Source organism: Aspergillus piperis, assembly GCF_003184755.1.
Source record: "Aspergillus piperis CBS 112811 unplaced genomic scaffold BO85scaffold_4, whole genome shotgun sequence".
NCBI classification, from domain to species: Eukaryota; Fungi; Ascomycota; class Eurotiomycetes; order Eurotiales; family Aspergillaceae; genus Aspergillus; species Aspergillus piperis.
The window spans coordinates 716,400-742,080 of NW_020291594.1; the positions used below are offsets into that span (position 1 = coordinate 716,400).

Genomic DNA, 25,681 nt, shown 5'->3' on the forward strand with positions numbered 1-25,681 from the left:
GCTTCAACGTTGTGTCGAGATGCGCCTCACAAGAGGTTGCCATTTGAATTTCTCAAAGGAGTGTTGTAACTAATATCGCGGCAAGATACCGCTTGATCTAATTCAAAGCCTTACGGGCCTTAATACTTGTCTCAATTGCGCAGTAGATTATTGCTACCATGGGTATCTCCTAAAGACTAAACATACACCCATACAGGCGAACTATGTGACATGTAGTGAAACTGTCCGTGGTTACAGCCCCACTGGTAGAATGACAGGGCCATCATTCAACTGCTCCCTTCAAATGAATACCTGCAATCCCATCAGCACTCATACCTTCCAGTAATGCAAAACATTCTCACCATCAAATAAAAAAAATTTAAAGCCGATCCCCTCTTCTTCAAGTCGCCACACCGAGCAGCCGACAAATCTACATTCCCACCCCAAGCAAAGCTACAGTAACCTCCCTCCTCAGAGCACCCATCCAAAAGCCACCCTCTCACACTTACAGACAGCAGAATAAACCTACGACTCGGAATCTCCAATCGCCTCCAACTCCTTCGCCAACGCACAAATCCTACATCCATCCCCAATCCTATCCCTCAACAACCGCGCAGTCGTCACCTTCGGTCCGACCGTGCGCGATGCACTCATCGACACTTCATCCAGCATCTGCCCGGGCGCAGGCGAGAACGGTCGAGGAGTCTGCACCGCAGAGCGAGTATATGGTGTGCTTGTGGCTGAGGGATTCTCCGATGTTGCGTGGATGTGCGAGAGGTGAAAAATGTGCCCGCAGGCGAAGCCGACGAGGATTTCTTTTTCTGTGGATCATAAAATGAGTGCTGTTTTCTGGAAGTATTATATAGGTGAGGAGGGTTCTTACCGTTGGCGCGGAACGGGCGATGACAGCCTGCGCATCTACCGGCCTGGGTGGCAGTGGTTGAGGATATTGCGGTGAAAGAGGTCTTTTCTGTGTCGGCGTCGCTTTTGAGTGCTTTGTTGGTGGTGGCGGTGGTGGTGTCTTTTTCGGTTGCTTCGGCGGCAGTGGCAGTGGCAGTGGTGGTGGGAGTGCCAGGGATGGATCTTTCCTCTTCGACTATGTTGAATTTGATGCCGCGGCGTTGGCCGCGTCGGAGCGTGTCCATGCCTACTGCTACTTCGCTTTGGAGCACTTTGGCGGCTCCTTGGCTTATGCTGGCTTGGAGGTCGTGTTCACGGATCATCCGTGTGAGACCTTCTCGGAGGCCTTCGATTTCTAGGCCGCTTGGGATCCTGCGTACGAGTTTGATCGGGTCGATGGAGGTTCCGGCTTCGACGAGGAGACCGTGGATGAAACGCGGCTTGTCCATTGAGTAATCGAGGAGGTCTTCCCAGAGGTCGGGCTCGTTTTGGGACTTGGCGAATTGGATGGCTTGCGAGACATCCTTGAGGTCGGAGAGGATCAGGTTGAGGGCGCGTTTAGTTTGTCCCGTTTTCGAGAGGAGATAAATTAGCTCCGGTGTGAAGTGGCGCCCTTCGCAGATGCTGACGGCCATGTCGAAGGAGTAGGATGTGCTGGTTTGAAGGAATTCCATCAGCAGGGGCCGGTTGTAGTCTGCGAAGAGTTCTACGGCTAGATCGGCGAAGTTGTCGACTAGTGCTTTGCCTTCGTCGGCAGCGAGCTTGTTGGCCGCGTCTCGGATGTGGGCGAAGTGGCCGCGGCGAGGTTTTGCGGCGCCGTGAGGCAGTGATTCGCCGCGCCAGAGAGCCCGCATGTAGAAGTAAAGGTATATGAGTTTGTTTGCGGCTTGGAGTTGATCGACCACGATCTCGGGCCGGACTATGCCTGTGTATGCTTCGCTGACTAGAAGCCGGATGGGCTCTGCGGTGAGCTCTTCGAGTTCCTCGACAGGTGCTGATTTCAGCTGTTCCTTGGACACGCGTATGAGAATGAATGCGGGGATATCGTCGGTGAGGGTGTCTAGCAGTCGGTGGTCCTTGATCAGGGCCATCGCTGTGTCGGCATCTTGGAGGCGAATATAGCAGTGCAGTGCTTTGCCGTAGTGGCCTCCTGCGAGGTACAATTTGGCAAGACACCTTGTCAGGACTCGCCAGTCCTCTGTGTCCGGGATTACCGAGTCATATCTCAGTTGCTCCTCAATTTCTGTTGCGACATTATTGGCGTCAAAGAGGTCGAAAGGCCAGGAGTCCAGAAGATCGCTGAACCTTGACCTGTTGTGCTCGACATAGTGCCCCAAGATGGTCTCGTAGATGTTTGCGGGGAGACTGGGGCGCAAGTTGACAGGCATGACAGACGAGATCTCGTCCAGCTTATCGTGCTTAATGAAGGTCCAAGCCCAATGCTCCCACCTGCTCGCAGTATCAATTGCTTTCACGCAAACTTCAGCGGCCTCCGCCCATTTGTTCTCATCAACAAGTTGCTCGATCCACAACTCGCCAATGCGGCGCTTTTCCTGCTCGACAGCAGGAGTGGAAGCAATGTTCCGGCCAGTGGTTGTGATGGAAGACCTATCGTCAATGAAGGATTCACCAACGCTGCTGCTCTGCGATCTAGACGGCGTCTCGGGAATTTGCTCGTTCACGTCAGTCGCCGACCCCGCCGCCTCAGGATGCTCCTGGAGAAGCATCCATGCTTCTTCATATCTCTCGTGCGCGTCTAGCCAGACTAAGCGATCAGACAGATCTCTTTTCAGGGCAGCAACACAGTCATACGGACTGTGAACGAAGATTTTGGGGCCTACGCTCCCTGCAATGTCCTGGATCTCTTTGGAAAGGGGTTCCTCATGAGAAAACCTTCGAGAGGCAAAAGTGCTTGGCGCCCGACTGGATCCCTTGTCACTGCTCGTTGTACTCCGAATACTAGCGGCGGAGTTGAATAGGCGTGCCGGGTAAAGCGTTGCATCCCAAAGACCGTTCCCCAAAGCTTCTAGGGCGCCACGTTGCGAAGCAGGAGCGCTAGATTTCCAAGGAGGCAGAACGCACATGTGATAGTCGGAAGAAGTGAGGGTCTCGTAGCGACTAGTTGAAAGGGTATCAGCACTAAGCTCCTCCTTTGTTTCGATATCAATAATCCGCAGTTCAGGCTCCAATCCCGTTGGCCGGCGGCGCGTTCCCGGACGGCGACCTCCTAGCTTAGTCCGCTCTTCCGAGACGTCTTCTTCCGCCTCAATGTACGCAAGGACAGCCAGTAGACTAGGAGTATATAGCGAGATGCCAGATATAACGCAGTCGGTCCGCAAGATTGTAGAAACCTCAACAGATCCGATCTTCAGGTCCCTGTTGTTCTTGCTGGGTCTATCCGGGTATACATCAATGACCCAAACCGTGCCTCCCCAGCCAACTACCAACTTCTCCACCTTCTCCCTGACAATAGTCGACTGGGCTGTAGACGATCCTCCTTGAGTGTTTGAAGCGGTGTCGGTGTTCAATGATTTCTCGTCCACCCACTCAGCACGAGCCTTCCAGACTCCCGCCATTTCCTCCCAGCCTGGGAGGTTGGGCCGGTCAATGTGGCTGATCCGCTTCCAGGCAAGCTCAGAATCGGAAGAATCGAGGTACAAGTTCGATCGCATGATTTTGATGCCCTCTTCGTTGACCCAGACGACATACTTCCCAGACAGAGACCACTTAATCGTACTGATGGCGCCCTCCCCACTGTGAAGGATAGTGTCCTTGCCGGTGTTGGCTCCCAGCCCCAAAGATCCGAGCCAACTCGAAGCCGTAGCCGCAGCACCTCCCATTGTTGTGGAATTCGTGCTAGCACCAACTCTTCCGCCCACTGTAAGTATCAGGTCGCCTGCACGTCCTCCGGACAGAAACGCCCTGTCACTTTTGTACTCTGGTGAGAGCGCGACAGCCTGCACGGGCCGGCCAAAATTCCGCAAGAGAACGTCTTTGGAGTCAACTAATGATGCGACACAGACATTTCCGTCCATAGACGATGTGGCAATGTATATCGAATTGGATGGCGTGGCAGGTAGGCTTTGCTGGTGAGCTGGTCGATGCCGGCCGCGGAGGCTAGCTGTGCCGGACGACGGCCGCGCCGAATATTCCTGGTCTTCGGGGACTCTGCTAAAGTACTCTTGCCTGAGACTGGGCAACGGAGGAGGAAACGGAGATATTGAGATCGAGGTAATACTGGCGGAGTGCGCATGGTAGACGCGAAGAGAGCGCATTTGAGGAACGGATAGTACATGCTGGTCGGCGTCAGCTCTCCAATCATCGAAGCGGTAACAGCGCTACTTACAATGTTTCCATTATGCGTTCCAATTACCTAGACATTATCTTAGCATCATGCGCCTTTTAGGAAATGCCTGGATACCATACCATCTTGTCCCCAGCCGCGAGAAAGGAGCTTGTTGCATCTCCATTGCGATACACCGCCCCCAGGTGTTTGGTCAGGTATGCATACTTGAGCCGGGGCTCCTCGTCCTCTTCGTCATCACTCTCCTCCTCTGTTCCGCCCTCGTCGTGTTCTTTGTCGATATCATCGCCTTCACTCTGGGTCCCATTGTGGCTGTCTTCCTCGTCATTGACCCGGTCGGACCGCCCGCTGTCCGGGTATGTATTGTCGCCCACGTTACTGGGATCGGAGTCCCGGCGGTCCTGAGGGACACTCTCGTTTGCCTGCGTCGCGCCAGGCGCATCCATGGCGAGAGCAGGAAGCTAGTATCAAAGGTGTGGAATATTGGTGCAGACAATGGGCAGCTTCATGGCACCCATCGGCCGAGCAGAAGCACAGCTAGACGGAGCTGGGGTAGATAACCAACAGTTACTTACTGCCGGCGGTCGGGCGGGCTTCATTGAAGGTCGTCACCGCATCCAGCTAGGGCCCTGCTGACTCATCCAAGCCCCATCCCGGCTTTCTTTTCTGCTGCAAGACTCATCGAATAAAGCTTCAGATGATTTCTCCGGATCTGAACGTGCCTCGTTATGGCATCGCTGGCTCTTGGTAATCTTCTACGGCTGAAATTGGCGCTTGGCTGAGTTCCTTTCCCCTTGGTTTTCGATACAGCCCATGTGAGATCATGTTCGCAAGACCACGTCTCTGCACTCTTTCGTCACGGCCTTCGGCTGTCAAGTTTCTCAGGCAGCCCCGAAGCCAATATCTTCACGCTACCCCTCCATTGAGCTATCCCCGGCGAAAAGACTTCTTCTCATCCAATGCATATCTCTATCAGAAGCAAATGAAAAATGGCGACACGACCGACGAGGCGGTTCTAGAATCCCAGAAGCAAAGGAGAAGAAGCAATCGGTCGCCGGCCGCATCGACGTCACTCCGGAGAGTTGCAGTGGAGGCACAACGGTCGAAGGATGGAATGTTATCCAAAGCCCAGCTCAGGGAGCAGGGGCTCTATCAGCCCAAGGTGCCAATGTCAAGAGCCACGATCGTCCTTGAATAATTGCTAATCTATCAATGAGAAGACCGTAACAGCATATGCCGTAGCTGAACAATTCAATATACGCAAAGTCAGAGACATCCTACAGGAGCGAGGCTACGAGCCGGACCCCTACGAGACGGGTCTGTATCCACAAGTTGTCCACATTGAGGTTCCTCTAGACTCAATCCGCCGCCAGAGCAATCCGAACACCTTGGATCTGTCACCGAGCGAAGTGGGGGATGTGTTTGTCTTTCCCTCGGGAACCGTGGTCGCATGGGCACTACCTGAAGGATTTACTTCCTTTTTGGCAACCAGGACATTGTTACCTGCAGCTGAGGGGGCCCACCTTGATGACTTGGAAACAGAGGACCTTGAATATGTTGAAGATTCTCAACGAGAGAATAGCAGCATCAAGGGCGACACCATCATCCTGGGGACCAAGCCGGGTAATGACGGGCCTAGTTCCCACTTACCCGCTCGGCAGTCTGTAGATACGGTCCTTACAAAGGTGGCATTCTCGTCAGGGCTGGCTCGCAGTACAAAGTTGGCTGTATTGGAATCACTCCTGGCCAATTACTTTGAGTCTACTCGACCTATTCCCACGCTCCTATCCAAGGGCTCACGTCTGCCCTTCACTCGGGACTTCATACTTCGCAAAACGGGTCAACTGCTCAGTGTACGTGCGCAGCTGAACTTGTACTCGGAGCTCACAGACTCCCTGCCAGATATTTTCTGGGACAGTCGGCATGAGCTGGGATTAGAAGGGTACTATGAACAGGTAGGACGAGCGCTCGATGTTGGCATCCGTATCAAGCTCTTGAACGAGAAGATGGATTATGCACAGGAAATCGCAAGCGTGCTTCGTGAAAGGCTGAGCGAAACGCATGGACTCCGCCTCGAGTGGATCATCATCTTACTCATTGCTGTCGAGGTAGGATTTGAGGTCCTTCGGCTGTGGAAGGAGCGCGTCCACGAACAAGAGGCGAAGAAGGAGCAGATTACTGGACGCTGATTCTCGACTGTAACCACCATCTCTACTCATGTACATACTCATCTCATGGAGTTCTTTGAATATGATACCCTAGGCGTTGTTCTTTGCTGATATGCATTGCATCATTGAGTCACGATAAGAGAAGCTCCAAGTCAATCCGGGGAGATCGACGATAAGGTGCTTATCGGGCCAGTCACATCACATGCCGCTGACTCAGGTACGGGGGCCAAGTCATGGGATGGCTGCACGTGCTGCTGCTGTTGGGACTCAATCATTCGCCTCTTTCCTTTCTTCCCCCTTTGTCTTCCACTACTCTGTCAATTGATGCTTCGTTGAGAGTTGCATATTTGTCTCTACTTTGTATTGTCTGCTCTTTTTCCGTGCTGAGCATCAACAACACCCCTCAGAACCCCATGCTTGATACCGGTAGCACTAGTGCGGTCGGGTCCACCGCCATCTCCATGAGGGACCGACTGCTTCAGAGTGTCCCAGGACCTCAACAGGTCTTGAAAGCTATAACGGGAACTCTAGGTGTCTCGTCGCTGTCTGTTTCAGACTATAGTTCGTCTGAAGCCACTTTCCGGCAATGTCCTTCCTCCGAAGTGAGCTGCAAGGCTCAGTACCATGGCCAGGATACCTGCTGCTTCAACTACCCCGGCGGACAGATGCTCCAGACGCAGTTCTGGGATGCTGATCCGGCCATTGGGCCAGCAGATTCCTGGACTATTCATGGGCTTTGGTAAGTTAACTCTGATCTGTCTTCACCCACCCATACCAGTCATGTAATCTGATGTTATTGCCACCCGGTACTGACATGCGTTCCCCACTTTGTAGGCCCGACCATTGCAACGGCGGCTTCGATCAGTACTGCGACTCCGGGAGACGTTACAGCAACATTTCGCTGATTCTAGTCGACTCTGGCCGTGGAGATCTACTGGACTACATGAGCGACTTCTGGAAAGACTTCAGGGGCGATGATGCGAATCTCTGGGAACATGAGTGGAACAAGCACGGCACTTGTGTCAGCACGCTAGAGACTCACTGCTACACCGACTACTACCCACAGCAAGAGGTCGTAGACTACTTCGACCGGACAGTCGAAGTCTTTCGAACCCTGCCCACCTATGAGGTCTGTCTCCCTGCATTAGTTGACGAGAAAGGGAACTAAACATTTATCTGTTCAGACCCTCGCCAAAGCCGGCATTACCCCCTCCTACACCCAAACCTACACTCGCGATGAGATTGTCAATGCTCTGTCCAAGGCCCATGGTGCCGAGGTGACAGTCCGATGCCGACACCAGGCTATCAACGAAGTCTGGTACTACTTCAACATTGCCGGGCCACTGCAGACGGGCAAATTCGTCCCATCTGACCCAGGTCAGCAAACCAACCACCTCATAAGTGACTGAAACTAACAACTACAACAGATGGCCAAACATCCAACTGCCCCCGCAGTGGCATCCACTACATTCCCAAGACTCCCCGAAACGGTCACGAGCCCACCAAGACATCCCGCGGACCTGCTGAGCCGACAGCACCGAGCTCTCCCTTTTCAGGAAAAGGGAACCTGATGATCTCAACGAACGGCCAGAAGCGAGGCTGCATCATCAGCCACGGCGCATGGTTCACCTCGGGAACCTGTGCGACTTTCACGGCCAATAAGGCGTCTGGTATGTAATCTCCGCGATGCTTCCCCCCATCAGGTGGGCAGTCACTGACCAACGACTCTTCTTGACTCCGCAGATGACACTGTCACCCTGAAATCCAGCAAGGGGGACTGCGGGTTCTCGCATGATGTCTTCACCTGCGGCGGGTTCATCAGGTCCCCAACTCAATTTACTGTAAGCATCCCGGCCCATCCCAACCAAAATACACGTGCACCCCCACCAAAGCACCTGATGTAGACTTTAACTAACCCCTTCCAGGTCGAAGACGGCATGCTCGCCTACAACGACAACACGACCTTTTTCGCAGACAAGGCACCCAAAGGGCCAACGAAGAGCAAAGTCTTCGCGACGCAAGACGACCACCCTCTCGAACTCTCCATCACATGGAGAGAAGCATAATCCCACTTCATTCAACTTTCTCTTCTTGGTCTTGTTGCCATATACAACATCCAAACGCACATAGAATCATACATGTTTCCATATATTTTTGCATTTCCGGCATACTGTACAAACCATACACACTGTTAACTAGTACAACCTATGTTCTGAATGAAACAAACCTATAGAACTATACAAAAAAAAAAAAAGTAATCCATTCAAGCATCGTTGACATTCATGGGGAGTCAGTCAGTTCTATCATAAAGCTAAAGTACAGGCGAGGAGGGAAAGCGCCATGCGAAAACCACCAAGACAAAATTGATGATAGCAGGGGTAAGTAGGCGATTAAGTAAGTTCGTCAGCAACCAAACCAAAGGAGAGTATCAAGAATGACTTTTGTTTTGCAATGCCAGCCAGTAGAACGAAGATGCAATAGTAGCATAAAAGAGGAAGAAGATAGAAGTTTTTACAGATCAACCCGTTCGTCCGTTTCGTTCACATATCACAATCCATCAGCAGTTAAAGGCAAAGCCAAATGACACAAGGAAATAGATAAAAAGCAACAAAATCAGATTCAATAACATAGCATAACATCATAAAAGGGTTCATCAAGGAGACAAAGAAAAGACGTTACAAACATTCATCAAGATCAATCAACACGTAAAGAGTCAGATAAAATAAAGAAAAGAACGGACGACCTGTAAAAACTCCATAATTTGACTGGCCAGAAAACATAGAAAAGTCATTTTATCTTGCAAACAAAAAAACTCCCAAGATATTGCAGATAAATCCCGGGGGTTCAGAATGGTTGTTGGTTGGTGGTCGTACATGGTGTCATTGAGCGAGAAAGAAGCATAAAAGTCAAATGCAGTAAGCGCCAAGGAGAAAAAGCAGAAAGTTCATATGCCCGAAAACAATATTTCTTTTTGGAAACGTTGTTCTTGTTGTTGTCACAGTTCATCAGTTTGCAGTGGATAAAATTGGTCGTTGGAATGAGTTAGGTCGTAGAAGTGAAATGAGGGAGGGAAATTGTACATGGTTCTCGTGTCGTAGTGTAAAAAGGGAAGAAAAGGCATAAAAATCATTTCGCGTCTTATATGCATGGGTTCCAAATCATTTGCGGTCCTAAATCGTCAAAAGTCTTGCACATTTGGCTGGTAAGCCTGAGTCGTTGCATCGTCAAAGTTCGCCGGTCATTTGATGTTTATCGTTTTCCGTGTCATCTTTCTTGTCGGTCGTTATTTAGGTTTTTGTTCCGTTATGGTCGTTTCTCTTTAATCCATGAAGAAGTCTTTGGTCATCACATCCGAGGCTTGTTCGTCCACTTGGAATTGGAAGAAGAAGTCGTCGGCCATGACGGGGCCCGAGGAGAAGGGCTTGTTGGGGAACAGTTCTAGACCACCTTCAAAGGACGTCGTGTTCACATAGTCAGGGAATGGCGCCATGTCAGAGTCAGCCAGGTCTCCGAATTCGGGCTTTCCGAAACTAGACGTCGAATCTTGGCTGATAAAGATGTCGAGATCAGATCCATTGGATGATTCGGACAGGGTGGGAGCAGCATGGGGCGACGATAGAGAGTGGCTGGCAGCACCGGAAGCATCTGTGTACGGGCATGTCTCCGGGTCAGACATGTAGGGCAAGCTGGAGTCCGTGACGAGGCTCTCGAGAGGCTGCTTTGATGGGGAGGAAGGAAGCATTTCGTCTTCTGAGTTGGGGGTAATCGATCTCTCGTCCCGAGAAGGCGACGGCTTGATTCCCACGCTGTATCCGGGAGATGCAGGAGGCGTAAACGTGAAAACCTCTGGTGGCAACGAGTAGTTGGGGTTGTTGAACACCGGCATCTCTTCCGCTGGGCTAGAGCCGTGGAGACTCATATTCTCGAAGACTTCGGAAGGAGGCGTGTTGCGTGAGGACTCGGATGTGGAAGAGTCGAAAGATGACTTCTCTGCGATCCTCTGGCGCGTTCTCGATGCTTTGTCTTGCCTCTCATCCATCTCTGGTCTGTGCTTCTTCGGACGACCCCGTTTCGTTGTCTTGCGCACAATGCCCTTGTAGCCGCCAATACACATACCACGCTGCCGGTGTCGAGTCAAGGCGTCGTGTCTCGCAAACACATTACCGCATAGACACTCATAGGGTTTGTCGCCGGTATGAATTTTAGCATGACGCTTGAGGTCGTGACCCCGAACAAAGCACTTGTTGCAATGATCGCACTTGTACTGGCGGTCCCCCAGGTGGGTCTGCACATGTGACTTGATATTCTCCTTTCTTCCAAAGCGGCGCTCGCAGCCCGGGTGCAGGCACACCCATTTTCCGTCCTCCGGGTCAGGTCCGTGAATGTACGACGCAATCTCGTCAATGGTGACACCCGTTTCTTTGATTGAGGCTTGCACGCGAGCGTCGAGATTCAAGTTATCAATGGATGCGACGCGTGGAGAAAGCTTCGGCTTGGCCGCTGAGCTAGGGGTTGCACTGGGCGTCTTCCTGTGGTGCGGACGATTGGGAGTGGCAGGATAAATAGGGATTTTTGGTGTCTTTGCACCGTCTTCGGGGCAAGGCATAGCCGCAAGCTCGGGAGATGACATGAAGGATGACGATGCTGACGACGACGAGGCATACTGGCTTTGTGAAAGACTTTCCGACTTAGGAACCTCAAAGCTAGAACCCTGCTCATAGTTAAAGGTATCAAAGTTATCCACTTCAAATGATGCTGTGTTCGGGGGGGAGGACACATCAAACTTCTGCTGCGTGAAAGTAGTTCCAGCCACGCCTTGGAGAGACTTTGCTCGCTGCATGTACGACGACTGGGCTGATCCGGGCATCGCGCTACCCTGGTCTTTGGTGGAACCTGACTGGATGTCCCCACCGTACTGAGCTAGGCCCACGGTTTGCTTGAATGGTGTTGTCGCTGGGGTAATCGGCGCATACTCTGCACAATGCATTAGTATCTTGCGCTTAGCAGAGACCTGAGGAGTCATAAACGTACGTGTATTGCCGTGCTTAGGCGTATGCGGGTGCTGAGACGGAGTAGCTTCCGACTGCACCGATAACTTCCTTACATCAGCTTGACCGGGAAAAGTTGGCTGGTAAAAGTCCCAAAGTCCCGTCTCGAAAAATTGACCTTCCGTTCCAGATCCGCACGGAACCTTAGCGCTGTGCATCTGTTGTTGCTGCATCAGGTCGAAGTGCATGTTCATGTGCGGAACGTCCTTCCCGAAGGGCGCATTCAGGTAGGCCATACTTGGTTGACTATCCTGGCCATTGTGACTTTGAAGGTTTTGCACCTCTTCCGGGGTGAAGCAGTCGGTGATGACGGGCATGGGAGCTGATTGCTGGGGAAACGACGGCTGCGCTACACACAGGTATCGTTGGTGTTGGCTGTCCCCAAGCATATTCGGATGATGCGGCTGCGGTACTGTTGTGTTAGTAGTATGAGTTGTACCATCTTGCATGGATTGCGATCGCTGGACACGCAAAGCTCTGTTCTCAAAACTCTGTCCCCGACGATGGGCATGATAACGATGCATCGCTTGCGCCGGAAGACTGGGGGCTTTCACGGCATCAAGAGCGGACGGCGTCGAGATCTGCCGCCTGTGTTGTCGATGTCGCTCATGGAGGTTGCTGTGCGCCGTGGACAGCATGATGGGCGAAAAGGGACTCTTTCTTCGAGCGCTTATCGCAAGGTGCTTGATCGACGGATTGACAGACCTTGGTGTTTGGTCGGATCTGGAGGATTTAAATGCGTAAGCTTTCTGCACCATGTTACTGTGCAAGAATTCACATCCAGCGCCGAGAGTTACCAACCTCACGCAATACTAGCCACGCGGCTGGGCCGACAAGATGGTAATGAACCGCCCTGCAGTGGTGTCAGTCGGTGATCTCCTCAATTAGAACACTCACGCTAGGAAGAAAAAAAGGTTAAAGAAGACGCAGAAGAAAGAAGGAAAGCAAGCGCAGCAGTTAAGGAATTAACGCAGCCTCTGCACTAGATCTATGCAAAGGAAGATTTCTTGCGACAGCTATTTAGAATGCGCTGGACAAGTCGCAAACTGAAGATGCAATCGAAGCCCTTATAAAAAGCTTCCCTGCAACGCGAATTGGTAGAAACGGGCTGAATACTCCTGCTTCAATAAAGGTTGGGGAAGATGGGAAGGTAAGAACCAAGGAAGTCTTTTAAGGTATTTAGAGGTGGGAACCAGGGAAAGGTGGATGGAGATGATGAAGCTATCCCGATCTATCGCCCACGGTTCAGATCAACAATGGCGTGGTTGGCCTAGCAACGGGGTCGGCTGAGGCGTCAGGGAAACCAGCGCCCCTTGGCATGGAGCCCGGCGATTTGGCCAGCGCAGTGGATCGCGCCCTGGTTCCAGCACGGAGCATTAGCAGCCCGCCGCAGCAACCAGTGGTCCGAACACAATTAAAGCTTACGATCCGGCAGGTTTAGTTGCAACCTGCAAGGAGGTTGCTTCTCGCCTGGCTTCTCCCAGCGGTCCAGACAACCACCCTATCTCCATTATCGATCTAATCCCACATTTTGCCTCTTATAAATGACGGGAGGAGGCGACCTGTGGCCTGTGAGGGTTTGAAACATTATTTCACCCTTCCTCTGCAATAGCCCATTTAATAATTGACTCCTGTCCGCATGTTATTCAATCAATAATTAGCAACTGAGCGGAGGGATGGGCGGGCAAATGATGACGATGACGAAGTTGACGTCGATGCGCTGAGAGGCTGGATTTGCACCAAGTCTAACTAGTTGGTTTTAGTTCTAGTCGTACTTTCTGCCTGGCTTTTCCGGGCCGTGTTTCTGCCTGGCGATGCAGGCACCAAAACTGACGTATCCAAGAAACCGTTGTCAAAAGTCGTCAGTCAGCAACATCAACATCCCGTGACCTCAGCCGCAGACCATCACATGACCGAGGACCCGGAGGGCTGATTATCCGAATGGTCCACCCGCGCTACGCCCGACTCGGTAATATGGTCACCACGTGACCGCACAACCGATTTTAACGAAGCCCACCACCACCGAGGATATTTTCCTACCACGATCGTCGAAGGTTTAGGAAGACAAGTCTTGTCGAGGTGAGTTGAGCCCCCTATACATCTACTATGTGACAAAGGAAAAAAGGGATTCAATATTATGTGCGACATCTCATCGTCATCTCTTTCACATATTCCAGAGGAAGAAAATCTCGTGCACAACTTCGCGCGCAAGATACCAGAAATCCTGGATGGCGAAAATATGTGTCCAAGAAATGAAGATGAGATGCGAAACGCCGATGATATTCAACCCTTATCTTCGCTCAAACTACCAAGTAGAATAATCAACTAACAACCTATTTTCTTTCAAATCAGACCTTCATCAAGATGCAGATCTTCGTCAAGACCCTCACGGGTAAGACTATCACCCTCGAGGTGGAGTCCTCGGACACCATTGACAATGTCAAGTCCAAGATCCAGGGTAAGCATACACACACGGCCTACATAATCCAGTTAGAACATATTCTAATGATGATGATGTTCAGACAAGGAGGGTATCCCCCCCGACCAGCAGCGTCTGATCTTCGCTGGTAAGCAGCTCGAGGACGGCCGTACTCTTTCGGACTACAACATCCAGAAGGAGTCTACCCTCCACCTGGTGCTCCGCCTGCGTGGTGGTGGTAAGAAGCGCAAGAAGAAGGTCTACACCACCCCCAAGAAGATCAAGCACAAGCACAAGAAGACCAAGCTTGCCGTCCTCAAGTACTACAAGGTCGACGGTGATGGCAAGATCGAGCGTCTTCGCCGCGAGTGCCCCTCCCCCGAGGTATGTCTAATATTCCGCCTTATGGCTGAATCTTGCTGGTGGCGCATCTTACTAACTTTGGATCTCCTAGTGCGGTGCTGGTATCTTCATGGCCGCTATGCACAACCGCCAGTACTGCGGAAAGTGCCACCTCACCTACGTCTTCGACGAGTCCAAATAAATGGACTAAGTCGATCGTTTCGCCATGTCTTCTTTCCGGTAGCGCCTAGCAATGTCGGTCGTGAATGTGTGGTGGATGAGGTTGGGACGTGTGCGCTTTGATCGTCCCATAGTGCCCGAGCAATGAGAAATGAAAAAAATTCGAAATCGCTCTCAATTTAGACTACCTAATACGTAGACAAACCACATGTAAATGAGGAAAGCCTGCTCAACTAAACTGATAGATAAATGAGGGTATCAATCGCTCTACTGAAATGCGTTCCTCAGGTTGTCGTACTTGCTCTCAGGGTAGGAAAGCACATTCTGCGATTGGTCGAGGGCTGACACGCCTCCAATCCCTTCCACGAAGGTTCCAATCAGACTGCCGTCAGCTTTGTTGGCCGTCTTTCCTCCTTTGTCGCCGCTGGTTTCCCACCACATGCCACCGCCGAGCTGAAGCTTGGTGATATAGTCCAACTTCATCTCGCCCACGGCCACAGTGTCGTAGGAAACCATAGTGCGTGCCGTGGGATCATAACTCCAGGATGCACCCAGGCTGGCATCGACATGTTCAGTGGCTCCTGTTCTGGGCAGCGCTTTGTAGTCCCAGACACCTTGCTCCCAGCTTCCCTGTCCGACCCCCGAGAATGCGGTCCCGGGTCCATCAGTGTTGGTAAAGGCACGCCCATACAGCGGCATTCCCAGGATTATCTTGGACGAGGGGACCCCACCCTTCTGGATGTAGTAATTCACTGCCTCATTGGTTGAGAATGGCGTCGACGCTGGCTTGTCAGCCGAGGGATACAAGTTGGCTTGATGACCAGCAACAGTGTCCCAACTTCCAGCATAGTCGTAGGCCATCAAGTTGTAGAAGTCCAGGTATGGCGTCATCTGAGACAGCTTGAGCTTGGTGTAATTAGCAGGACCTACATGAGATCAGCATTCACTGGGTCTGACTTGGTCTCGCCCCGAGTAGAAACAAATAATATAATCCACTTACCAGCTGGACAAGCGATAGTGAGAAGGAACTTCCTGTTCGCACCAGCAGTCGCATCCAGAGTCTAGACAAAGTTAGTGCATGCGTGCGCGCATTACGATCGAGGAGAAAGCTCACCTCACGGCACTTCTGAAGCAGAAGGACCATATTTTGCGCTTCTGTATCATCTGTAGGTAGTCGTCTTAGTATCCACACCTAACTGGTTACTCATCTCCCCAACAATCCGACAAACTAACCTTTGGGGTACTCCCAATCGATATCGATGCCTGTAATCACCAGCATTAGCGAATCATGTCCCACGTATTGCCACAAACCAGTCACATACCATCGAATCCAAGATCAGTGACCAGTTTAGTTGCAGTCTCAGCAAACTTAGTGCGGCCAGCATCAGTGCTAGCGGCCTGAGCGAAATTGGGAGAGTAGGTCCAACCGCCAATGGAGAGCAAGACCTTCAACTTCCTATTTTGCTGCTTGAGCAAAAACAACTGCTTAACACAGCCATAGACATTGGTACCGACGTCATTCCAGGAGTCTGTGGGGTAGTGCTTCTCAATGTCCGACCAGGTGTCGGACAGATAACTGTGGCGAGAAGTCAGTGCGGCTGATCCGGTGGCAAGGGGGTGATCAGCCATGTGCTGCAGAGAAGTGGAGAGCTTACACTTCACCAGTGTCCGGACGAACGTTAGCAAATGCGTATAGGACATGAGTCAGCTTGTCGGCCGGGATGTCCTGAGGATTGTAGTTGCGGCCATAAATCGCCTAGCATTGGCATTAGAACAACTACTATACGAGTGGACTGGCCTCCCGTGTCGGGTTGGGATACGGCAGCCAAGATCGAGTGCATGCTCACCCAATTGACGAAGTAGGCCACGGACTTCAGACCAGAAGACATGGCTGGGATGGTAGCGTTCGTGTCGGTAGTAGGTGCAGAATTGGGCTGGAGCGGAAGCACAGCTGCGTCATTCCAAAAGTACCGAGCAGAAAGGATAAGAACAACGATGAAAAGTACGAGACAGTGGATCAATCGCGAGAAAGCCATGGTCGGCAATAATCAAAAGCACTTACCAGCATGCAAGAGGCTGGTAAGCAGAACCCGGGAAGAGTCAGTCGGAAGGAATGAACGATGCAGCAGGGGGGGGTGGGATGATTGTACCTGCCTTAGGTCACCTCTCCTGTATGGTACTAAGTACACTATATAAATAACAGCAGTTCGGACTTCTGATTGGCTCAGGGTCAATCGCGGCGGTGCAACTGTGGCTGCAGGAGACAGGTGGTCTGCGCTTATGTGATCATCAAAATGTGGCTGACTGGGATTTCAGGAAGCTGATGGGCATCTACTGCTACTCCAAGAATCTAATGGAAGAATCCCGAATTTATATCTCTATTCAGTGAATAGCACACTGTCATGTTCGGCTTGTGAAGCCCTCTTGAAAAGAGGTGCCGTCGGTGGCGTCGGTCATTTCTTGTCTGACCATGCCATGCTCTGAATTGTAAAAGATAGTCTTCCTGGCAGTATAGGGCTCCATGGCTACGACACTATATCGTGTGCTTCCTTGATAGTTCACCTCTCGGGGAGGTTAGATGAGACTAGACCGGGTAGAACAGGGCGGGGACGCTTAAAATTCCTCAAGTGATCTGTGCCTGAGTATCTGTCACGAGAACAAGGAGATCGGCTATCGGGGAGGGACCCTGGTTCGACAATCCAATCCCCAGACTTGCATAGATCGTCCCCGGTGCATCTCAGTTCAGATGACATTCCTAAGGGAAATTACCAAGCGCATGATGTATCTCGGGGTAGTTCACGTCTCCGGAGATATCATGGGAGCTGAGGTTACAACTTCCCGACGTCCGGCATGACCGTGGGTAACATCGAAGTAGCAGGAATTCTATGGTCCAGTGCTCTGTGATGAGCGGTAGTTCAAAAGTATAGGCCACGTAAGGGAGCATTGAATGACTTGTTCCGACCAGACCAAGTAATTAGGATGCGAGGTGGGAGCGCGCGCATGATGCATCTCGCTTTGTTCTGGACTATGGAGACCATCACAACTACCGATCTCATCCTCGTCAAGATCGAGGCACGGGGAGACAGGGGTAGATGCAACCATAGTGGTAGTAGCTATTAGTTCTGTAACGAGTAGAAAGCATTGTCGAGGCACGGTCGAATGAGAGGAATAGCGGAAACGAAATTAAGGAATGAGCATTCCCGGTTGTACCATGGATCCTGGCCGAACGTGACAGATGACACTAATCCTGCAACCTCGTGGCCTAGGTTTGGGGACCCATCGACGACCAAAAGGGACATCAACTCTCAGTCACTAGATAGATAGGTAACTAAATTAGTTTGGACCAGGATACGTAGTCATCACCTTGATAGTAAAACAAGAGGGTCCATCCGGGATAGATGATCAGTGAGCGGCAGCAAGTCCGACGGGATCCCCGCCTCGCCAGTGACTGAAAGCCCTAAACCAGACCAGGAAACAGATTAAGAAGAATTAAGAACGTGAAAGCGACCGAGTGGATCAGTTTCCTGGACCTTCTCAGCTGAAACCTTTGCCTCTACCGCACGGCCGGGGCACTGATTGGCGCGTGGGACTTTAAGCTACTGCAGGGCACGGTTGCACGGCCACAGTTTGAATCCACCAGCATTGCAATTTGGAGCAGATCTGCCAAATCAGAATTTGACCTGCGATGAAAATTTTTTTCAAACTGGTTGAGAAGAATGGACAGATCTCAAGGGAACCGCCGTGCATCTGCGTCAGAGGCTAGTCCCCTAATGACTTTTTTTCCTTTGACTTTCTGCTTTCTCCAACCCATCTCCATTTCGCTTTCCGGGCGCATGCAGCAATGGATCCTCCCCGCCCCATCCAGTTCAGCTGGGATGTCCTCGACCAGCTGCACCCAAGATTTTAGCAGCGACCCAGCACTTCGGTAACTCCGGCGGCTGTCATTGGATGAGTCGAACGTGAGGATCTCGTTTCGTGTCTGTCTGTCGCTCCGGCCAGAGCGTTTCGCCCCTCGACACGGTAAATTTGACGCCAATGAGAAAAATTCGACTCCAGCAATTCAGCTGGTAGGCCGTTTCCCGCATCAACCCTAGCCATGTGGACAAACTGGAACCTACTTACTACTATTCCGAGCAAACTCAAAGGTTCCCGTTTCAAAAATTCTGGATAATTATTCGAGAATTCTCCCCCTTCTCCACATTAACCCGTCGGGTCCACAGCGCGGGCTTGCCGACTGCTTGACAGGAAACGACTGGCAAGCCACGCGCTATCATCCTTCTCTTTCGACATCATTGTGGCGTGTCGCAGAAGTAGACCGTTGCCCATGTGGATGGTTTTGGTCGTACCAATTCCCTCGGCTAGGGGGAGAGATTCGTAACATGCCAAGGACTAACAAGTACTATCACCGATAGACTGATTGTTCGCTTCAGCTTTGCAGAGCGGAAAATTGATCCGTCAATAATGAGGAAAGTGTCGGAGTCGCACTAGTCTACCGCTAAGGCAGCAACATCCCTGCCTTGGGTTGCATACTTGCATCGATAGTCTCAAAATAATCTGGCTGCTCGGAACAACTCCAAGGAAATTTAGGGGAATAATTACCAAAACAAAAAAGCACATTGAGAAACAAAAATAGAGTAAATTGACCCTCGCGGGGGATATCCAATTAAATCGCATCTAGCGTAAGCCATAATTCAAGGGGGATATCATGACATGAAGGGAAACCGAACAAAGTAGCAGATCAACATGAAAGCCGAAAAAGGGTAAATGCAAAGAAGAAAAAGTATAACCGAACATAAGAGGCGTATCATAGGGAATCAAACAGCTTTTCTTTTCCAAAAACAGAACGTGACGAGCGACCTGCGCCCAAAAATTGCGGATAACAAACCGCCCACATCATGGGTATACCGAAATAACCAAGCAAATTGGTGCCGTAAGCCCGAAAAACCATTCAGAACATCATATATCCGTACACTGCAACTTCTCATCCTCCCGAAAAAATCAGGTGTATAGTAAGTTGCACATCGTGAGCCCAGCAATTCATGGGTGAGAACGGATCCAGGTAAGGATCACGGGCAGGGAAGGATCGTCGGCAAGCCAGTGACCTGCCCGCGTGTCTGCAGCCCGGAGATCAGCAACGACGTATTGGTCTGTCACTTGTGCCATTTCCTATTGTTGTATTCAGGGTCAGTCAATGGTTCAATGACCGTCGGGCTCAAGGCCTGCTCACCTGTCGGAACGTGTTGCTCACAGTCTTGAGTTGAGCAGCGTGTTGAGGTCCAGGTTGTTGTCCTCGCAGGATGTTCTGACGGTTGATAGCCCATCTTCTGGCGGCTGCCACGCGAAGGTAGATGCGATGGGCTTGAAAGCGCCGGGCGCTGGCATCAAGAATCACTCTCTGCAACTCCGCCTTCTCCGTCTCCACGTTCGACTGGGCAGGTGTCATGCTGGGATTGTAGTTGGACGACATCAATGCCTGGGCGGCAGCCAGGCCCTCTCTGATCGTCTTGTAGCCCTCTTCGTTGGCTTCTGCACTCGGGATCTGGACGTTCTGCTGGGAAATGTGCACAAGTAGAGTTCGGTAGTCGTTTATGATTTCGGCCACCCGCAGGGCACGAGCTTCGTTGACTACAACATGTCAATGCCATTGACGACTCCAGGGTAGTGTGGTGAAGTGAAGAAGTCGATACTTACGTCCGTCAGCCATTGCAATTGTAGTAAACTTGAAGTTGCTTCCGAAAATTGATTAAAGGTAAGTAGAGATGAAGGGTGCAACAAAAGGCACTAAAGGGAACTATATCGAAGAGGAGAGAAAGAATGGAGTGTGCTAGAGTAACGGTCAAGTCAATTGACTAGAAGAGACAAGGCGACCTTTATATTCTTGGTGAGTCGAGCTCTGATGTCTTTGTATGATATTACTATCTGAAGGCCGAGGGTGGGATATCCTTTTAAGCTTAACGTTCAGCCATGAATACTTTGGATGACCATGGGCCATCAGCCCGGCGATGGGGAACATGGTGAAAGAGGATCATCATCATGAGTAGTGGCTGGCTGCATTGACGGACGCTGATGGAGAAAGGAGGACATCACAGCTAGGGACTGCAGCTGGATAATGACACCCATTGTGGATCAATAGTAGGAAACGGGCCCCATGAGAGCCATGTGTCCGAAAGGGCCTGGGATGTCCACCCACGGCGAATGGATCTAAGGCTGATATCTAAGCGCGACGCTAAGCAGCTGGTCCAGGTAGGGGGATCAATGCTTATGGGTCTGCATATGCATAAGGGAAAATGAGCGATACACAAAACTGGGTCACGGCAACCGGCGATAGCAGTCAACGCAGGGGTGGGAATATTGGGAAAAGAAATTCAACACTAGAAACGATATTCAAGACTGGGGCCGGGCAGAGAGAGAGACTCCACCGGCTTGTGGGTGGAGAAGGTGGACAGGGTGATACATCGCCGCATGTGTCACAGAAGGACCACACCAGTGGGAAAACCGATAAAGCCACAATGAAAATTTTATTATGATTTATTTTAGTATATTTTGACTTTTTTTGGTTTTAGGGGAAAGTGCTGGATCTTGGTTCATCTTGCAGATTGGGTGGAGACGGGCAAGCATGTAGCAGATGGACCATCAACCCATGGCATGATTAGTTAGTCTAATCCTAGTCGGTTGTCAAAGACACACTAAGAGAAAAAAAAAGAAAATAAGTGGGAAGTGCGAGTTACTGCCAGCTGGGATGAGGGTCATCCACCCTCGGTAAACGCCACACCCTAGTAATTCATAGTTCACATCAGCTGCAAGTTGGGACGGAGATATCGACAAGAAGGGAATAATCGAGTGCCAGTGCAGGGAAATCCTCGCAAGGATTTGGCTTTGACACTGACTCGGTTTAGGTTCAGGCACCGTTCGGTCCCACGGCGAACAGGCAAGGGCGTCAAGAGTAAGAGTACAACAACGAGAAAAAAAAAAATGAAAAAGAAAAAAGAAGCAAAATGGACAAAGATAGAAACGGCGGCCAAAAAGAAACCGCGAAAGCCACAACTTCCAGCTCAGCCACAAAGAGGCGAGTAAACCAGCTGAAAATGGAAAAGCAAACACCGCAGCCTCAGGCTTGAAGTTTACTCGCGCAATCCAACCATTGACTTGGTTCTTACTACTCCATCCTACGGAATACTACTACGTAGTTCCTTCCCGTCGTTCATCCGGGGCTGTTGCTCTCTCCTTCCTTGTCTGTCACTTCACGTCTACTTGCAGGATACGAACAGTACTAAGGTAGTAGTAGTATCTCCGTCCCGGCCTCCTCGGTGGCAAGTTTCATCATGCTCCTCCAATGAGCATGGTCAACGTTGCTTCAGTGCAAAACGCTAGCCCGGAGAGATTGCTTTCCCATTGAGTGCTAAAGCTTGCAGATAGCACGCTCCAAACTTCATAGCAGTAGACGTCTGACATTGCTTTGCATCGATAATCCCGGTACCGCCGTTCCTTTCTTTAGTAACAAGTGCTGCAGCATGGAGCGTGCAGATAAGCAACTTCCCCCTCTAAGCCTGTCAGATCGCAAAGACCATACTTTATCGCACCGTGCTTGTCTATCCCCATATTCGCCACCAGTCCGGAGGAACAGGCGACGGGTCTTTCCGATACAGGAGCCCCGGTTACAGTAGCTGCAAGGGGGCTTTCCAGGTTTTGGATGTCAAGTACAGCAGCGGTGCAAAAAGCAAGTCAACCGACCAGGATGGGGAATAGAGTTTCGTCGACACAGGCCAGCTCATGGCATCAGAGAAAAATAATGATGTTCATCGATCGTTTGCGTCTACCAACATGGATGCTCCCAGTAAAAAACAATGAAACCCAGCTCAGTCCTTCTCGCTGATAGCCTGCAGTCGTTCGTCGATCTCCTCCTCCGTCAAACTCCGGAAACCAATGTCTGTCCCTTCCTGGCCATCTGCTCGTGGCCCTCCCACGATTCCGATCTCCAATTCGTGTTTCTTGAAATCAACACTCAGCACATTGCTCAAAGCCGTGATTCCCAGCTCCACCACATCCTCCCAGCTGCCGTCAGCGTACTCCTTGTTCTTCAGCTTCTTCTCCAAGTAAGTGATCGCCTCTTGCTGCTTCGGTCCAGATGCAGTCGCCTTATATCCGATATAGTACCCGGCAGGATCGACCTTGTAGAGCTGGGGGCCCTTCTCCGAATCAACAGATACCAGGGTCGTGGCAACTCCGAGGGGACGCATGTAAGCCTAGAGGGTGAACGTGATCCATCAGCCAATGTCCCGGGCAAGGTTTCTGAGCAGGTGACACATACCCTTTGCGTGTAGACCTGATTGATATTGCCAAGACGCTTTGCGAGGACATCACAGGGCATCTCGTAGCCATACTTGTATCGGAATTCAGCCGCCTCACCACGAGCACGGTCAACACTGGCCCTCGCATCGGCGATGGAGCCGGTCATCACACAGCCCACTGACGGGGAAAGTCTGAAAATGTACGAAACGGAGGAGGGGTCGATCAATTTGTCCTGGTATGTTTATCAGAGGATGACCGACAGGCCGTCTCGGGCGGCGGGGACGAGCTTACAGCAACTTTCTTCTGGGACAGAACCACGGCGCAGTTCTTGCCCTTCACACCTATCGAGGTGATGTTGGCCGAGGTGATAGCCTTGAAGGCATATTCTAAGCGCCGAGGGCATCAATGGTGAGTAGGCGGTCTTGATGGTCTAACGTGGTCCGTGATCGGAGTACTTCGAAGGTCGTCGGGGAGAGGCGGTGCTAATGAAGAGAGGGTCACTTACCAACTTGGTACAGACGACCCGAGTCCGAGAAGATGGTAATGTGTCTGTCATATGCACTTCCTGATCACAGAGGTTGTCAGTCTATCGATGAAGTCATGGAAGCCGGTTCAGTCAAGAGGGTCCGGGAAGTCTCACCAGACATGATGGCGGTGGTATATCAAACTCGATTCGAGATTACAATGGAAGATAACTAGTCTTATAGCGAAATGAAAATGGAATCGAGATGGGGGAATGAAGGATCGAGGACGAGGGAGGAGGGACGTTAGCAGAGGACGCGTGCCAGAGGGTGCCTGGCCGGAGCTCTAAGCTTTGGGTCCCCGTTTGAGTAAGCTCCAGCGTCACCGCCTTCACGGCTTCATCATTGTGCCGCTCATCTATCATCGCTCAACGATCAACTACGTATTAAGTTCTTCATCAACTATTAGAGATTGTTCTTCTCGATTCTATACTTTGATCTTTGTGTCTTCAATGTTGTCTACTGGAGTTCCTCATTCATAATTGTTTAGTGCAGTATCACTAGTACCGGTAATTAGTACTAGTACTTAAATCTTGGTGCTACATCATTATATATACTAGTTCAGTACTATCATCACGATATAACTAACCCAATGGAGTGGTTTAAGACAACCTAGCTGTGATGTAGTTTTCATTATAGAAAACCTACCAGATGTTTTGAAGTCATTCTTACTAGTCGGGAAGAAAATATCGGCTGCTGTTGTCATAGAGAGATCGAATCGGTCCACTAAAAGAGCCTTGCATCTACTTAGAAAGTACCTACTACTAATATTATGAGTTGTCTACTACCCAACTACTTTCTACCATGACGAAACTCAGCTTGGCAATAGCAGTTTAGGCAACTACCAGAGTTGTGATTGATCAAGCTATAGCAATGTCTATAACTGGACATGATGGTCTATATAAAAGCTTCTATAAACATCTCGCTTTTTTGTGACATTAACGATCAAACAGCAGGTCATTGATAGGGTGTACTAATATACTAATATACGAAAGCACGAGCACCCGACAATCCAAAAGTGGCATCAAAGCTAGTCGCTCGAACTTGAGCTATCCGAATCGCTGTCGCTATCACTGCTGCTGCTGCTGCTGCTGCTGCTGTCACTATCACTGTCACTGCTGTCCTTAGACGACGAGGCTTTAGCAGCTGCAGGCTTAGCCTTGGCCTTCTTCTCATCGTCACTGTCGCTGTCGCTATCACTGTCGCTAGAACTCTCGCTCTCACTGCTGCTCGAGATCTCAACAATAGCAGTACGGTTCTTCTTCTTTTTCTTGCCAGGCTGGGCCTGAGCCCCCTTCTTTCCTTTCTGCGCAGCAGGCTTGGGCTTGTGATAATTGAACAGCGTGCCGTTAACAGCAAACAGAATGAGCTCAGCCCGTGCCCTATTCTCGTACTTCTTCAGTGTCTCCGCATTGAGCTGCGCAGTAACATCCTGACAATCGATATCTTCTTGACCCGCAGCTAAGCGTGTCCGGAAGACACCAACAGCCTTGTCGTAACTGGCCTTATCCGTCGCCGCGGTGCTCTCGTTGGCCTCAGAAGAAGAGCCCTCCTTCGACTCCTCCGTCTCTGCAGGAGCACTAGGTTGATCCTCCTCGGCATCCACCTCCGCCTTGATGACCTCCTCGGCAATCTGTCGCAACCGCAACTTCGCACCTTCGCTCTTCAACCCCTGCAAATAGGCAAGCAAAGCCGCATTGTACAGCGTTGGGACCTGCTCCAGCGACAAAACATGCTTGAAGAGATGCGTCTCGCGATTCTTCTGGAACTTCCACGCCGACCGGTGCTTGTGGTAAAGACTCAGGTAGGAAAGGATAGGTGTTTCGTGGATTCTCGGTGTTGTGGTGGATGAAGCATCATTCGAACCGTCCTGCTTCTTGTTCTTCTTCTTCTTTTCCTTCTTCTTTTTCTTTCCCTCGCCTTCATCATCGGCCTTGTCCCCGGTATCATCATCATCACCATTACCCTCAGCATCAACCTGCATTTTATCCTGCTCCTGAGCTTGTTCCTGCTCCTCTTCCTGATCGTCCGCATCACCATCCAATTTCTTCGCGTCCTCCGAAAACGACACACTCTTCTTCTTCTTCTTTCTCTTCTTCTCCGCATCATCCTCCTTCACCTCCTTACCCTCCCCTTCATCATCATCATTCTCAAGCCGTCTCTTCTTGCTCTTCTTGTGATCCTGCTTCTTCTCCACATTTGTTTCCCTGGCGTCCACATCTCCCTTCTTCTTTTCCGTCGCCTCCACCGTATCTTTGGCGTTCTTGAGTTTCAGACCCATCTTCTTCCAAGCCGGGATGTGTTGTTGTTCTTTGTGCTGTTGTGGAGATTCTTGGGGGCTGCTCGACATTGAGCGATGCGACGGGTATCGTAGTAAGAATCGTTCGATTTCGCGGACCGGGCAATAGACAAAATTAAAAAAGAGTTTTTCAGTGTATATGAGTCGCGTTGTCCCAAATATAAAAACTATGGGAGAGTACAACGGAGGAAAAATTTGTAGTTCAGTGGTGAATGAAAAAAAAGAATAATTA

At 50.8% G+C, this 25,681-nt stretch overlaps 9 protein-coding genes across 9 annotated transcripts; 3 read left to right on the plus strand and 6 right to left on the minus strand.

Moving 5' to 3' along the window:
* Window positions 1-160: 160 nt before the first annotated feature.
* Window positions 161-4,737, minus strand: BO85DRAFT_475744 (CLH domain-containing protein). The gene is made up of 4 exons (XM_025662744.1): window positions 4,306-4,737; window positions 4,226-4,252; window positions 863-4,175; window positions 161-800 (listed from the first exon to the last, which is right to left on the minus strand). The coding sequence occupies exons 1-4, from the start codon at window positions 4,627-4,629 to the stop codon at window positions 505-507; spliced, it is 3,960 nt and encodes a 1,319-aa protein (XP_025518222.1). The 5' UTR covers window positions 4,630-4,737; the 3' UTR covers window positions 161-504.
* A 146-nt stretch (window positions 4,738-4,883) lies between these two features.
* On the plus strand, window positions 4,884-6,462 carry BO85DRAFT_446841 (RMD1 family protein). The gene is made up of 2 exons (XM_025659593.1): window positions 4,884-5,345; window positions 5,404-6,462. The coding sequence occupies exons 1-2, from the start codon at window positions 5,007-5,009 to the stop codon at window positions 6,370-6,372; spliced, it is 1,308 nt and encodes a 435-aa protein (XP_025518223.1). The 5' UTR covers window positions 4,884-5,006; the 3' UTR covers window positions 6,373-6,462.
* Window positions 6,463-6,648: 186 nt separating this feature from the next.
* Window positions 6,649-8,614, plus strand: BO85DRAFT_446842 (T2 family ribonuclease). The gene is made up of 6 exons (XM_025659594.1): window positions 6,649-7,090; window positions 7,186-7,480; window positions 7,536-7,728; window positions 7,779-8,021; window positions 8,095-8,192; window positions 8,277-8,614. The coding sequence occupies exons 1-6, from the start codon at window positions 6,765-6,767 to the stop codon at window positions 8,415-8,417; spliced, it is 1,296 nt and encodes a 431-aa protein (XP_025518224.1). The 5' UTR covers window positions 6,649-6,764; the 3' UTR covers window positions 8,418-8,614.
* Window positions 8,615-9,670: 1,056 nt separating this feature from the next.
* Window positions 9,671-12,037, minus strand: ace2 (putative C2H2 transcription factor (Swi5); the record flags this gene model as incomplete). Its single annotated transcript, XM_025661493.1, has 2 exons — window positions 9,671-11,325; window positions 11,383-12,037. The coding sequence occupies 2 exons, from the start codon at window positions 12,035-12,037 to the stop codon at window positions 9,671-9,673; spliced, it is 2,310 nt and encodes a 769-aa protein (XP_025518225.1).
* A 237-nt stretch (window positions 12,038-12,274) lies between these two features.
* On the minus strand, window positions 12,275-13,102 carry BO85DRAFT_446845 (uncharacterized protein; the record flags this gene model as incomplete). Its single annotated transcript, XM_025659595.1, has 2 exons — window positions 12,825-13,102; window positions 12,275-12,756 (listed from the first exon to the last, which is right to left on the minus strand). Coding segments are annotated over exons 1-2 (193 nt in total), but the record flags the coding sequence as incomplete, so codon positions are not given.
* A 647-nt stretch (window positions 13,103-13,749) lies between these two features.
* Window positions 13,750-14,773, plus strand: BO85DRAFT_446847 (ubiquitin-ribosomal 40S subunit protein eS31 fusion protein). The gene is made up of 3 exons (XM_025659596.1): window positions 13,750-13,857; window positions 13,922-14,202; window positions 14,273-14,773. The coding sequence occupies exons 1-3, from the start codon at window positions 13,764-13,766 to the stop codon at window positions 14,360-14,362; spliced, it is 465 nt and encodes a 154-aa protein (XP_025518227.1). The 5' UTR covers window positions 13,750-13,763; the 3' UTR covers window positions 14,363-14,773.
* BO85DRAFT_446848 (glycoside hydrolase family 18 protein) lies at window positions 14,497-16,570 on the minus strand. The gene is made up of 8 exons (XM_025659597.1): window positions 16,491-16,570; window positions 16,188-16,416; window positions 15,996-16,096; window positions 15,663-15,916; window positions 15,574-15,603; window positions 15,455-15,504; window positions 15,341-15,401; window positions 14,497-15,266 (listed from the first exon to the last, which is right to left on the minus strand). The coding sequence occupies exons 2-8, from the start codon at window positions 16,374-16,376 to the stop codon at window positions 14,608-14,610; spliced, it is 1,344 nt and encodes a 447-aa protein (XP_025518228.1). The 5' UTR covers window positions 16,377-16,416; window positions 16,491-16,570; the 3' UTR covers window positions 14,497-14,607.
* A 2,793-nt stretch (window positions 16,571-19,363) lies between these two features.
* Window positions 19,364-20,335, minus strand: BO85DRAFT_223647 (uncharacterized protein). Its single transcript, XM_025654728.1, has 3 exons — window positions 20,032-20,335; window positions 19,568-19,965; window positions 19,364-19,506 (listed from the first exon to the last, which is right to left on the minus strand). Exons 1-3 carry the CDS (start codon window positions 20,042-20,044, stop codon window positions 19,378-19,380), a joined length of 540 nt encoding a protein of 179 aa, XP_025518229.1. The 5' UTR covers window positions 20,045-20,335; the 3' UTR covers window positions 19,364-19,377.
* Window positions 20,336-22,196: 1,861 nt separating this feature from the next.
* On the minus strand, window positions 22,197-25,500 carry BO85DRAFT_366014 (N-terminal nucleophile aminohydrolase; the record flags this gene model as incomplete). The annotated part of the gene is made up of 5 exons (XM_025655762.1): window positions 22,197-22,583; window positions 22,649-22,861; window positions 22,921-23,015; window positions 23,135-23,194; window positions 24,225-25,500. 5 exons carry the CDS (start codon window positions 25,498-25,500, stop codon window positions 22,197-22,199), a joined length of 2,031 nt encoding a protein of 676 aa, XP_025518230.1.
* Window positions 25,501-25,681: the final 181 nt, after the last annotated feature.